This window comes from Rhipicephalus microplus, chromosome 1, assembly GCF_043290135.1.
Source record: "Rhipicephalus microplus isolate Deutch F79 chromosome 1, USDA_Rmic, whole genome shotgun sequence".
Taxonomy (NCBI): domain Eukaryota; kingdom Metazoa; phylum Arthropoda; class Arachnida; order Ixodida; family Ixodidae; genus Rhipicephalus; species Rhipicephalus microplus.
In genome coordinates, this window is record NC_134700.1 from 275,196,134 (window position 1) to 275,210,901 (window position 14,768).

Genomic DNA, 14,768 nt, shown 5'->3' on the forward strand with positions numbered 1-14,768 from the left:
TTATCCGACGTTGCAACTCTTGCAGCTCATGCGCACGCTGGCCTGTGGGGCCTTTGAGATTACCGCATCTATCGCCGGCACGCACTCATCCTCTTGGCACTTGTATTACTTTGGAGCTTGGAATAACGGAAGTCGAGTTTGTGCATGGGTGTAAAGAGATACGATAAAGAGAAAAAAAAAGGGAGGTTAACCAGAAGGTTCTGTTCTGTTCTGTTTTAACTGTTTTGCTGTGGAGAGGTTGAGGAGCCTATTGCCTCGGCTACTCCATAAAGTTCTGCAGCGAAAAATAAAATAATAATACAGAACGGTACCCAAAAATTAACAATACGGAAAAGGAAAAAGAAAAACACATAATAGCACACTGAAACCAGATCAAATAACATGCCAATACACAGTTTTATTCACGCAGTTCACACAGTCATAAACTATTTACACGCACACCTTACTACTCTAATGCCATTATATACATGACCACATTTTACATAGTACCCATTTCTGGCTGTCAGTCATAGGCGCTTCTCCAGTCCGGTCTCCACTAAAAATTCTGTCAGGAATATTATTGCCTTTTTCTGAAGATGCATCTCAGGCCATGGTCCAAGTAGTTTCTTTATTGTGAGGGGCCGTCTGTCCAAACTTGCTAATTTGTTCTTTAATTTTTCTCTTTCCTTCGCGTATTTAACGCACTCCAAAAGAATATGGCTAACATTTTCTTCTGCATGACCACAATGGCATTCCGGTGAGTTGGATCGATGTATCTTGTGCAGGAAGCTGTTTGTGTATGCTACTTCCAATCTAAGTCGGTGGATCAATGTCTCTAGGTGTCGTGGGAGGTCTGTCGCTATGGAAAATTTTCTGTGTGGATCAACTTCATAAAGTACTGTTTCCTTTGATTTAGGGCTCTCAAACCACTTCTCCATCGAACAATGGTTAGCTCCTTGCGATATAAAATTTCGAATATCCGTCCCAGATATAGGGATTGTGCAATCCCGTCCTTCCTTCAATGCTTTCTTCGCGAGACTATCAGCATCTTCATTTCCCTTTATTCCAATGTGGCTGGGTATCCATTTGTCACACCGGTCCCGTTAATTGGGGAGGCGATCGCCGGGCTAATTCCAAGGGCCGAAGTATCGGCCCCCCGAACCGCACCACGAAAGCGTGGACAATTTAGAAGTGGTCCTTTTTGGCGCGCCAGCGGACGCCGGCTGTGGCCCAAAGAACAAGTCGGAGCCGAGAGTTGATGAACAAACTATATTCTCAATAATGGCAGATTGAAAGCAATACACAAAAATGTACACTCCACAATAGTTACATACAATATGTCACCAATCAAACCAATCAATCAACGTACTAAACAATACAATCAGCCACACTTGAAACAACGGACACGGACAACAATACGCACTACAATGCAGTCGCATGCATTGAACAACCAAGACACTTAAAGACTAAAGAGACAGAAAACCTATTCAGTCCAAAGTTCTTGGAGGAACCAAAGTCGAGATGATACTCTTCCGAGAATCACTCACTCAAAGTCCAGCGTTGTTGTCGTTCCGCAGCCCTCGAAGTTTCTCTTCCAGGAAACCTCCCGTCTTCAATTGGCCACTCTTCAAACTTCAACTTCTTCGCCGGAACACGTCGGCCTCACACCCGCAGCTGTTGCCACGGGTCTTCGCTCGATAGCGGTAAACACACGCTCTTGCCTGTAGCCCGAGCCTTCACCCCTCAGGTGGAAATCCTCTTCATCTCCGGCTTCGTCCCTACGGACCAAAACCTTCGCCGACTACTCGGCGGAATCCCTACGCGCTCTGGCGCTAACTTCCGTCTCCTCCTGCTTTCTCGTCTCGGCCGCTCGATTAAATACCTTCCGCGCCACCTTCCAGAACGTTCTCCTCATTTCGTCGGCGCGATGCGCAGCGAAGGCTGGGGAGAGGTGCGAGACGGTTCGACTGCCCTCCGCGTCGGATGACTCAACTCGGCGTGGCCACGCCTCCTTCGTTCTAGAAAAATCGCGGGCTTGCTCGGCCGCCGTTGTGGGGTGAGGAGGTTCGTCGATGAAGCCACGCTTCTGCGGGGAGAGCGCGTGCCCGGGGAGCCTTGGACGTTTACTTTTTTTTGTTTTGACCTCGCGGCGTTTCTCCCGCCCGTTGTTGCAAGAATTTTGGGGCGCGCTCTTTTTTTAGCGCTAGTTCTGTGACACTGCCCCCCACTTTAAGAATATTATCTCATAATATTCAAAACCACACAAACGAGCGCGAACAGTCACCACACATTCTCACAGACTGTAACACAATCCGTCGCTCATGACACTTCACATTCACAATATGTCACTCAATACGATTGGACATTGTAATTCAATTACACAACACGTGAAAACACAACCACAAGCGCATGAGTACAACACTCCACCACATATTCCCAACAATACAAATGTACAAAGTTCTCTCATTACAACAATGGTACAATACTATACATCACATCACAGCACAACACTTCGACACTTGTGACACAGGATAACACAACATTAACACAACGTATGGCACTCAGCACTGCCCAACACATTCTGATTCGACTTCAGCACTTATCCTGTGTACCTTGCGCGGCGCTTGCGCCCTTTCTTGCGGTGTTCGCTCGATCTCTTCTTGTGTTTCCACGTTCGGCGAGCCCTTTCCAACGACGATATCTGAGGCGTCGTCTCAGCCATCGCTGTCTCTTCCGACACCGTCAACGCGTCATTACATTCGACGGGTCCTGTCTGTTTATTTACCCGCTTGATCATGCCTCTACATTTTTCCCGGCTGGCCAACTCCGTCTCCTTTACACTGTCGGTCGGCTGAGGTCGTGCCGACGTAAGTCTGGTTGCTCGGCCCGTGAACTGATTCGACACGATCGTCTTCTCCTTCGCTGTCTCTTGCGCCGCAGCTTCACCTTGGGCTCTAGCGAGATCCGTCACGGGATGCTCCTCCACTGTATCTCGCGGCCGCTGTGTTGGCGAGGGCTCTATCTTCGGGTCTTCTCCCAAACATTCTGGATCATTCGGCCCTCGCGCTCCGTCGATGTTTCCGATGACAAGGTCGTAAAGGGGGGTCGTCATACATAGAGCGATAACCTTCCCGCTGAAGTACGGGGTTTCAACCTCAATTTCTGCTTCGGGAAGCATCCGAACCGTACGGTCAATTAGGCAAACCGGTTTCGTTCTGCCTGTCAACTCACTTTCCCGTACCAAATTTCTCCGCACGATAACCGTGGAGCTACCGGTGTCTCTTAGAACCGTAATCTTCTTGCCTGCAATCTTTCCAGGAAGCGTTGGCATTCCCTTCGTAACACCGGTTGGCTGTTTTGACATTACAGCCCCCACAATAGGAATTTTCTCCCCATTCTTCAACTCTACGAATCCATCAGTGACGGCATTATTATCAGATTTCGGTGCTGCTTGCACACAGTATACCTGGTGAGTTTGACTCACTCCGTTCCGACATGCATCTGCTTTGTGCCCAGTCTGACCACACTTGAAACATTTTACTGCCGTAGGGCTCGTTAAGATCGTTCGACAGTTTTTCGCGCGATGACCCACTCGGTTGCACAGAAAACATCGCGGAATGCTCTCTGGTGCACGCTTCTTTTCTTCGGGAGCCAATTTCTTCCAATCATCGGGACACTCCTTCTTGACCTTGGCCAAATTAGTTCCACCTTGCGCTTCCAAGAATTGATCAGCCAATTCAAGCATTCCTTCAAGTGACTCAGCCTTCCTCTCTTTCAAGTACAGCGACAGACTTGGGTGGCAACTAGTAAGAAATTGTTCTTTAATAAGGAGCTCTCTAAGCTCATCGTACTCCTGCGCTGTCCCTGAAAGTTCAATCAATCTGTCGAAATAATGACAAAGTCGGGCGGCATACTGTGTAGCCGTCTCACCATCAGCTGGCTTTCCTGTCCGAAATCTGTCCCGGAATCCTTCCACAGTAAATCTAAATCGCTTCAGCAAAGCAGCTTTCACCTTTGCGTAGTTGGCTGCATCGGTCGGCGTCAGCCTACCGTACACACTGAGCGCTTCACCACTCAAGCAAGTGCTCAAAGCAGTTGCCCATTGATGTTCCGGCCAATTCTGGCTCTTCGCGATCGTCTCAAATCGGTGAAGGTACGCGTCAAGGTCGTCCTTCCTTTCATCAAACGCTACGAGCAGCTTGCTTGGGTTCAAGCGGAAGCCGTGATCTTCCCGTTCGCTGCTTTCAACTCTAGCTTGGACGGGAGTTTCGCTTCGCTGTTGCAAACGGAGCCGCTCGAGTTCCATCTCGTGCTGACGCTGCCGTTCCTTTTCCTCTCTTTCTTCTTTCAGCTGTCGCTCCTTTGCCTCTCTTTCTTCTCTCGCCCTCTCAGCGGCCAGCTTTTCTCTCTCCAGCTCCAACTTCACCTGCTGCTCTCTTTCTTCTTTCAGCTGTCGCTCCTTTGCCTCTCTTTCTTCTTTCGCCCTTTCAGCTGCCAGCTTTTCTCTCTCCAACTCCAACTTCAATTGTTGCTCTCTTTCTTCCTTGGCTCTCTCAGCTGCCAACCTCTCTCGTTCCAACTCAGCTGCTTTTTCTTCCTTGGCTCTCTCAGCTGCCAACCTCTCTCTCTCCACCGCCTCTTTCTCCTTCTGGCTTACCCATTTCCGTAGTTCGGCGCCAGAAAGACCCATCTTCTCACCAAGAGCAACTAACTTTTCGAGATCCATGGTGTCTCGCAAATAAAGTCTTGCCACGTGTAAAAAGTATCTGCCTAAATCAGTCTATCGGAACACTCCCCTGCACTCGCTGACGAGAACACAGAGCAACACACAAAATCTTTCCGATAGCACTATCAACAACTCGAGGCTCTTTCTCACCACTTTGGACACACTGTGCACCAAAAGGTCCTGTTTCGCGGACGCCAGGTTAATTGTCACACCGGTCCCGTTAATTGGGGAGGCGATCGCCGGGCCAATTCCAAGGGCCGAAGTATCGGCCCCCCGAACCGCACCACGAAAGCGTGGACAATTTAGAAGTGGTCCTTTTTGGCGCGCCAGCGGACGCCGGCTGTGGCCCAAAGAACAAGTCGGAGCCGAGAGTTGATAAACAAACAAATTATATTCTCAATAATGGCAGATCGAAAGCAATACACAAAATTGTACACTCCACAATAGTTACATACAATATGTCACCAATCAAACCAATCAATCAACGTACTACACAATACAATCAGCCACACTTGAAACAACGGACACGGACAACAATACGCACTACAATGCAGTCGCATGCATTGAACAACCAAGACACTTAAAGACTAAAGAGACAGAAAACCTATTCAGTCCAAAGTTCTTGGAACCAAAGTCGAGATGATACTCTTCCGAGAATCACTCACTCAAAGTCCAGCGTTGTTGTCGTTCCGCAGCCCTCGAAGTTTCTCTTCCAGGAAACCTCCCGTCTTCAATTGGCCACTCTTCAAACTTCAACTTCTTCGCCGGAACACGTCGGCCTCACACCCGCAGCTGTTGCCACGGGTCTTCGCTCGATAGCGGTAAACACACGCTCTTGCCTGTAGCCCGAGCCTTCACCCCTCAGGTGGAAATCCTCTTCATCTCCGGCTTCGTCCCTACGGACCAAAACCTTCGCCGACTACTCGGCGGAATCCCTACGCGCTCTGGCGTTAACTTCCGTCTCCTCCTGCTTTCTCGTCTCGGCCGCTCGATTAAATACCTTCCGCGCCACCTTCCAGAACGTTCTCCTCATTTCGTCGGCGCGATGCGCAGCGAAGGCTGGGGAGAGGTGCGAGACAGTTCGACTGCCCTCCGCGTCGGATGACTCAACTCGGCATGGCCACGCCTCCTTCGTTCTAGAAAAATCGCGGGCTTGCTCGGCCGCCGTTGTGGGGTGAGGAGGTTCGTCGATGAAGCCACGCTTCTGCGGGGAGAGCGCGCGCCCGGGGAGCCTTGGACGTTTACTTTCTTTTTTTTTCTTTTGACCTCGCGGCGTTTCTCCCGCCCGTTGTTGCAAGAATTTGGCGGCGCGCTCTTTTTTTAGCGCTCGTTCTGTGACACCTTGGAATACGATGTTGTGACCCTGCGATGAGGCATATTCCACAGTTTCTGCGATGCATTGTGCTATTTCACCATTTCTGTAAGTTGATCTCACATTTCTGATTAGCTGAAGAGCAGGTTTGCTATCAGTGCATATCACCCATTTTCGTGGCTCGGGATTCGCGCAGATAAGCTTAACTGCTTCAAAGATAGCCACCAATTCCGCTGTCGTCGATGAAGATTTGTGCGATAATTTGTACATCCTCTTTTTCTGAATTTCGGGTATAAAGACCGCACAGGCTGACGCTTCTTCTGTGCATGATCCATCTGTATATATCTTCGTTTTGTCATTATGCATTACATAAAGCTGATGAAGTACCAACTGTGCCGCTACTAGAGGTGCCATGTCTGCTTTCTTCTCTATGCCGTCTATTTCACGGATAACGTTGAGAAGTGGCAGCGTCCAAGGTGGTTTTGAAGGTTTCCATTGTTTAAATTCTGGTACTACTGCTTGAAATAATGATATAGTATCCTGTAGTCTCGTTGCCGTTCTTTGTTTTAGTGCACCAGATAAAAAATGACTTTCATGTTGCGTGAAAATTCTAAATAAATTTCGAGATGTTTCTTTAGTTCGGAGTACTGCCAAAGGTGGCTCTCGAGCCTCCGCATACACTAAAGCACTGGAAGTTGACCGTGGTAAACCCAGACATACCCTCAAGCTCCTTGCCAATAACAAGTGACCCAGACATACCCTCAAGCTTCTTGCCAATAACAAGTGAAGTTTCCTTTCGGTGGAGGCTGGGAGTCCGTGCAGCAGGGGCAGTGAGTAAGTTACGATAGGGTGTATCCAGGCAACATGTAGGGCTAATAACGACTCTGTAGTACCACCCCATTTGGCCCCGCAGAGAAGCCGGAGGATTCGAATGGCCTGATTCACTTTTTGTTCCAGGGACTGAACATGAGGCGACCATGTTAGTCTCCGGTCTAAAATTACTCCCACGAATTTATGAGTTTTAACCATTTGAATAGGCTGATTTTGCAGAATAATCTGGAAATTTCCAGGCCTTTTTAATATAAACGGAAGTATGGCTGTTTTAGCCAGACTCAGTGCCATACCTCTTTTTTTTTAGAAAGCGGTCTACATAATCCAATTCTTCTTGTAGAGTTTGTTGTATATCCAAAAACGATGGACCAGACGTCCATATACTTATATCATCAGCATATACTGAACATCTGATGTTAGGTGGAAGATTATACGGGAGCTGCGCCATGACTGCATTAAAGAGAGTAGGGCTTAGCACGCTGCCCTGTGGCACTCCTTGGTTGACGACATGTTCTGTCGTTGGGCCCTCCTGCGTAACTACAAAAACTTTCCGGTGCTTCAGGAAGTCGGCGATCGAACGCAGTATCTTGCCCTGAATCCCTGTAACGCCAGGCCTTCCAGAACGGGAACGTGACTCACTGTGTCGTATGCTCGGTGAACATCGAGGAATACAGCGACCGTGATGTTTCCTTGCGTTCGTTGATTTTCCACATCTGTGACCAAATCCAGAATGCAGTCCATTGTGCATCTACCTCTTCTGAAGCCGGCTATGCTTTCTGGTAGTAATTTTTTCATGTCTTGCCACCATAAAACCAGAAGGTAATATTTCGTATGTTACCCTGCACTGCGTTTGGGGAATAGGAGATTCAAAGAAAGAGAGCATAACACGAAAAAGAAAGAAACAAACTTGCAGCCACACACATAAACGCACATGTGAGCGCTCCACTCAAAGTCGTTCTAATAGGCCAGTAGACCGCACGAAGCCTATATGGGCGCTTGTAAGCCCCTTTTCTGTGATGTTAGGTCTGGACGATGGCGCCCTGCCGCGGTGTTCTAGTGGCTAAGGTACCCGGAGGTCGCGGCATCGAATCCCGGCTGCAGCAGTTGCATTTCCGATGGAGGCGAAAATGTTGTAGGCCCGTGTGCTCAGATTTGGGTGCACGTTAACGAACACCAGGTGGTCGAAATTTCGGGAACCCTCCACTACGGCGTCTCTCATAATCATGTGGTGGTTTTGGGACGTTAAGTTCCACGTATCAATCAGGTCTGGACGATGGCGTAGCAGTGTTTCTTCCGATAGAGGCTGGTCGTCTGACTTGTTGAAAGACCAAAAGATTGCCTTTGCGTCGTGTATTTCGGTGTGGCTTGTGTGATAAGTTTTTCAGCTAACTACGAATAAAAAAAATGGAAACAAAAAACAACGATATCGTGCCCTTTGAACGCTGGTAAAAAATAAGTATTTTGACACTCATTTTTGTGAGTTCTCACTTGCCACGTGTGTGGCTATTTTTTTAAATATACAAGCGAATTTTTTTGGGATTTTTTTTCTTTCTCTTCGGAGAGTCGTGGTCGTCGCACCGAAAACGAGTTAGTGTCCGTTTAAAAAACTCGAAAGAAAAAAAGCCCCTTCAAAGAAAAACGAATGCGTGACCAGTCAGGACTCGTACAGAATAGTCACACACGTTTTTTTTATTATGTTGGAATATAGTATACTTTAGCTGACTAGAGAGAACCAGTTCACTTACGGTTTACCTAGTGGCATGGATATCACGTAAGCTTGAGATTACGTGCCGTATTTGTTCGCAGGGAATGAGAGGTGGTAATTGCTTGGTTGGAGTGATCGTACGTTGAAGGCGGAGGATTGGAAACCTCAAGTCGGGGAATTGGAAACCTCAAGTCGGGGAATTGGAAACCTCAAGTCGGGGAATCGGAAACCTCAAGTCGGGGAATTGGAAACCTCAAGTCGGGATCTTGTTACCCGATCCATGACACACGAACAGGCCATCCCATGCATGCTTACTAAAAGGGCCTCGGTTCATAGAGAGAAGACATTCTTCCTCACCTAGGTATATATCTCGGGAATACGTTTTCTATCCGTACTGACCGTGACATTCTGAAAACTTGGGAGGATAAAACATTTACTATACTCGTCTGCCTATCCATCTCTTTCGCGGCTCTCGGTGGGGCGTATACCACTGGTTAGAGTGCTTCTCCTTGTGAACGAGCCTCACGCATATGCTAACCTCTTGCGGGGTTCGGTGGTTTGCCAACTTGAACCAATTATCGTGGGGATCTGACCGATAGCCAGATAACTTAAAACCATTTTTGATATACCAACCTGGTAAACAGTTTGAAACAGTGAGATACTGGGAAGCACAACTCGCTAGTCTCGGACCCAGAAAGAAACTATAGCACTTCTGAGTCACTTATGCGGGTGGCGGAAGCCTGTGAAGTTTTGGACTTGGGGGACGCCACCCAACCCATTCTTGGAACTATTTCATTAAAATTAACTCTTGTTTTTCTTCGCCGAAGAGCATGCCAAAGCGCGACATCTTTTAATATAAATGTTTTGTGGCGGCGAAGTCACAAAGACTGTCTCGAGTCGGTGTTTTGACGGCGCTCGTCTCATCCTTCGTGTCTCGCAGGGCGAGGAGAAAGGGCAGCTGGTGGTTCCTCGCATCGTGACCACGGCCGACTGGGGCCCCATGGACGAGTCCGTGGACGCGGCGGGCGACCTTCGCTACCCGTCGGGCCCGCCGCTGGGCGTCTCGGCCACGCTGCCCTCTGAGCGGCGTCGCTCGCTGTCCGGCGGGGCCCACCGCCTGCCCGCCCTGCAGCTCTCGTCGAGGGCGAGAAGGCAGTCCGGCGACGACGTGCTCGGCGGTGAGCCTCTTCGATGCACGTCTAACTGACGGAGCGTGATCCTCGCTATACGCCTGGCATTATCCCTTGCGGCGGGAACAAGTGGCAGGCCGAATAACCTGTGAGGCGGGTGGAGTTTTCGTGAGCAGTACAGCTTTCGCGCGAATTCACAACCACACTAGGAGAACGGACCCAACAGGACCCCATGGCTAGACCACAATGACCTAGGTCATGGCCTAAATCACTGGCCATAGCCGGGGCTATTATCAAAGCCGCAGCCGTGGCGTTCGCCGTAGCCACTGGCCAGCCGTGCTAGAGTGACCTAGAAGGTCACTCTATCTATAGCCGTGCCAAGACCGACCGGTCCCAATAGCACAGTTATCTATGCTATAGAAGCCTTTTACTCCAATATTAAGGCCGTATCGTTCCTCGGGTAATGACTTCGTTCTCCTAGTCGTCAGCTTATTCGTGGGCGTAACTTCATAGATAAATACCATGTTTTGCCGTTCGACACCCGCTCCTCCAGAACGAGAGAAAGAAGCCACTAGTTTGGTGAAAACCGTTTGCTGTGTGTTTGACTCAATGGTAGCGTCTAGAAAGAGTTACGGTGCAGTGAAGCAGAGGAAGTCACAAAAGGACTAAGAGGTTAGCCGGTTCATATACCAGCTGACATCTCTGTAGGCGGCTAAAGAACGTTAAAAAAGGCGAGTGCATGTGCAAGGGGAAAAAAATGTAATGTAACTGTGCGCATCAGTTAGACATAGAACACTTCAGATATGTCTGGGTACTGTGTGGGCTACGAATCGTAGCCATTGACCAAAGCTACCGTGTGACAAGAAGTGGACGAGAAATGCAGCTGGTCTTGCTGGGATATTCTCAGTTGTTCGATGCCGGAGTGTTTAAGCGTTCTTAATTAAATTCCGCGAAAGTTTTTTTTTGAAATTGCGAGGCATCACGAACGAGCTTTTTGTAATCGACCTGTTCCCACCGAAAGGTGTGCACGTCGCATTCTGGAAGGCGTTTACTTTGAGAAAGCGCGGCGTTTGCCTCCGTCAAAGTGTGCTTGCTGCTCGATATGCCTGCCACCTACCTTCGCACCACACATGTTCCGGTTGCGCGTGGATTGCATGCATTCTTGTTTTGGTGAACTGTGAAGTTGTTAGTTTGTTTGGTTGTGGTGGCACGCAAAGAGGGCAAGCGGTGACACTACCCTTTTTAGCATTCGTTGTTCAAGCGACAGTTGATGGCGCTTACGCGTCGCATAAAGAGAAAAAAAAAACACATCTAGAACGGAAATTTCATCGATTGACTGGACTAGCTTCTTTATAACGTTATTGCCATTCCACCGTTCATAGCATGAAGCTTCAAAAAGAACGCAAGCGTAGGAAAGCTTCGTAGTTAAAAAAAAAATGATATCGTGCTGCAGCTGTGGTTCGCCCCCCAAGACCAACATCTTTTTGTGGCAGTTGCCCTGCTGTCATGAGAAAACCAGGAGGCTAGCAGATAACCAATTAATCGAGAGTACGAATTAATCGACAACTCGAAATGTTGAGACAATTCTCATGGGGGAAGCTATAGATGGCGACTGACAACGGGGCACAATGTAAGAAGCCCCTATGAGCTCCCTTTGTGTGAAAGATTCAGGAATTAGGAACAGCACTACTGAGTTGTTCGCGCTGCTTCGCTCTTTTATGGAACCTCACCGCCAAGTAACCACCGTCCTTTTCTAGCTTCGGGCTACGAATGGTTGGAAGACTGAAGTTTTGCATAATCTCTTTTATCGTAGCAATTGTGATTGTAGGTAGAGATTAATGTGAACCACGTGACAACGTGTTTCTGTGGCATCATCAGCTTTCGCTTCGCAGTTCTCTACGCACTTAACGTTAACCCTGCACTGCACTAACCCCGCTACCATTCTGGAAATATACAGCAAGACGCTTTCGCTTGCACTGTGCTGATGGTGGTGGTTGCGTGCATAGTTGAGTGCTTCGTGTCATGGTTCCCGTGCAAGTGTACCGGCTTTTTGAAACACGTTAATTGGTTAGCGGGGTTGTCGTAATGTACGTCATTTTGATGAGATCTACACGAAAGAGGGAAAGAGATAAAGCGAAAACGGCAGTATCGTAATTTGGTAAGTAAGCGCGCGTTGTCGGAATTCAGTGAAACGCCCAGCTTTGTCATTCGCGATGTCCGTTGGTTCCCACGTGATGTCCATCTTTCACGATACGATTCATGTGCTTACGTGGCAAATGCTGTCAATTGGCGTTTAAAAATAAACGGCAATGGAAGAGTTATATGTGAGGCATATTGTTTCACTTCCCTGTGATTGTGGCTTCAGAATTCTCAGGGAAGTGTTTTTGCGGCATGCGGAATGGTGTCTCCTGGGTTACAAACTGGAGCTTTATATTCTGAGTTTATCTTTGAAGCATGCTTTTACAAAGTGGGCTTTATATTACGCCTTATTGTGACCGACCGTCGTATATATTACCAAAGTGACCAGTGCCTGCCGACCTCGTTGTTATACCTTATAGGAGACGTTTTCGTCGTGGTGGTGGTCTCTGCACTACACCCTAAAAAGAGGATACCAGTACGAAGACTGTCTACACTTAGAGGACGTCGGCACGTGTATTTATATGTATATATGCTATAATTACTACCGTGTACTTCGCGACATTTAAGAGGTGGCATATAGTCACACTGTAAAAAAGTTATCGGGACACTGAGGTAGAATGGGGAAACAGTGGGAGGTTGCGCGGGGATAAGCAATGAGAGTAATCTATAAAAGGCGCTAAATTTGTGGATGTTCCTAAATTCGCCACGTTTGCCACTCGAAACGTACCTGCACGGTCACTGTGGGGTTTGCGGTGATGGAGCGCATGATGGCATGCTTGTGCGCGCATGGCGGCTTTTGGCGAAGCGTCGGGCCGAATGCGCGCTGCGATTGTGACTGGCTGGATTTTGTGCGTTCGGCTATATCTGGCTGACAGCTGCCACATATAATGCAGCGATGTCTCGTAGCACGTGTACGAAACGACATGTTAATTATCTCCGTGTTCTTCGTGTCTGTTAAGGTGTGATCTCGCCGAAAAAAAAAAAGATACATATGGGGCTATCTTTAGCTTCAAGCCTCGTTCGTGTCGTATTCGGACGTTTGCATTTGTGGTCTATACGTAGTATACCCTGGTCTATGAAAAATATGTTCTTACTATCCTTATAAAGAATTTCCACGAAACTTGTTGCCTGGTTTGTGCGAAGTCTATATACTTCACACAAACCAGACCTCATGGTCTCCCTGAGCGCGAAAACTTTCCTTTTATGCTCTTAAACTTCATGGATTGCCTACACAAGGGCACCTTCAGAAATTTGTCAGATCGCGAACTCAGTTGGCCGCCACGCACGCTTATATGCGTGACAGCTGTAGAGGTGTTTACAAAATTTGTTAGCACTGGCATTATATGCATTCGGCACCGGAAGCCTTTAGGTCTCATTCGGGATGTGCAGTTTAGGAACAAGTTATAAAACCCGATTGCTGGAAGACGTGCGAACGCACTCGGGTCACCAGTGCCCGAGACGACAGTCACGACCGCGGCGGCGCTCAAATGCGGAAGCCGAAAAGCAGGCCGAGACCCACAGCTGTGCTGCTCTCCTCCCGGCCGGGCGGGTTTTTTCCCGCCGCGGGCCTTTTCTCTTTCCCTTCCCCCACACCTCCCGTTGTTTTCCCGCCGGGGCACCCCAGGCGTGTCGCCTTCCCGCAAGGCGGTGCTGTTCGATGCCTTCCGGCCTCGCTCCAAGTCCGACTCCAAAGGCTCCTCCTCCTCAGGCAGCCGCAAGCCCAACAACCTCATGTCGGCGCTGCGGGGCCACAGCTGGTTCCCGGGCTCTCGCAGCGCGCTCACGCCGCCCAACGGCGCGGCCGGCGGCGGCGTTTCGGCGCCCATGTCTCCGCTGTCGCCTCTGAGCCCCGTGGACCCGGAGGCTCCGTTCCGGCGCCCTCGGTCGGGCTCCGAGAGCCGCACGGGCGCCGTCTCCAAGGTCATGGACCTCTTCCGGAGCCGCTCGCAGTCGGTCAGCGTCGAGGGAAAGTCCAAGGTGCGTCCAGGCGCACACCTTGTATGTATTGCCTACATCCATTCCCGCGTTAGCGTGAATTGATATTTGATATGTGGGGTTTAATGTTTCAAAACCACCATATGATTATGAGAGACGCCGTAGTGGAGGGTTCCGGGAATTTTGACCACCCGGAGTTATTTAACGTGCACCCAAATCTGAGCTCACGGGCTTACATTTCCGCCTCTATCGGAAATGCTGCTGCTGCCGCCGGGATTCGATCCCGTGACCTGCGGGTCAGCAGCCGAGTACCTTAGTCACTAGACCACCGCGGCGAGGCCGTTAGCGTGAATACGGCGTGCTAGCTATATATTAAAAAAAGTTTTTGGCGTGTACGGTTTTCCGGCGTACGCAAAGGGGTTTACAGACCACCGGGTTTACCCCGGACGGTGGCACAGATCTAGTGACGCTTCGTGCAATCAAATTGAGAGATACGCCGGTGCAAAGTATCTTAAAGAGGCTGATCGATCTGTATTAAGCCACTGTCGAGAGTTGAATGCTCATTCATTGTGGGCAGCCCATTGAATGAAACACACAAGAGAAGCAAACTGGACAAGCGCTAGTCTTGTTGGCAGTTGCGTAAATTAGCCCGTTACATTATGAGAACAAAAAATCTGCTTCACTGATCGGATGTAATCTTGTGTAGCACATGGTTCAATGTATATATATATATATATATATATATATATATATATATATATATATATATATATATATATATATATATATATATATATATATATATATATATATGCTTTCTTCCAAATGAATTTTCAGGTGTTAGACCAGCGCTTTTCCCGTTTTCTTCTCTTGTGTGTTTCATTTTGTGCGCTGCCCACCATGAATAGCTTCTAATCATGAATAACTTCCGCTAAGAGTTGGAAGTTAGCGCTCGTGTCTTTCGTGTCCTTCTTGTCTCTGTGTCGTCGTTTTGTTCTCGCGCTATAACTA

General features: G+C 48.6%; 1 protein-coding gene across 10 annotated transcripts in view; it reads left to right on the forward strand.

Moving 5' to 3' along the window:
* The window catches only part of LOC119188214 (5'-AMP-activated protein kinase subunit gamma-1-like), a 383,279-nt gene that overhangs the window by 155,247 nt on the left and 213,264 nt on the right, over positions 1-14,768 (forward strand). For 7 of the 10 annotated variants that reach the window (XM_075895085.1, XM_075895099.1, XM_075895073.1 and 4 more), the window contains exons 2-3: positions 9,494-9,731; positions 13,447-13,820. In XM_075895085.1, coding sequence (XP_075751200.1) covers positions 9,494-9,731; positions 13,447-13,820 — 612 coding nt within the window. The remainder of the gene's footprint in view (positions 1-9,493; positions 9,732-13,446; positions 13,821-14,768) is intronic. The other 3 variants (XM_075895068.1, XM_075895093.1, XM_075895076.1) reach the window with 2 other exon arrangements.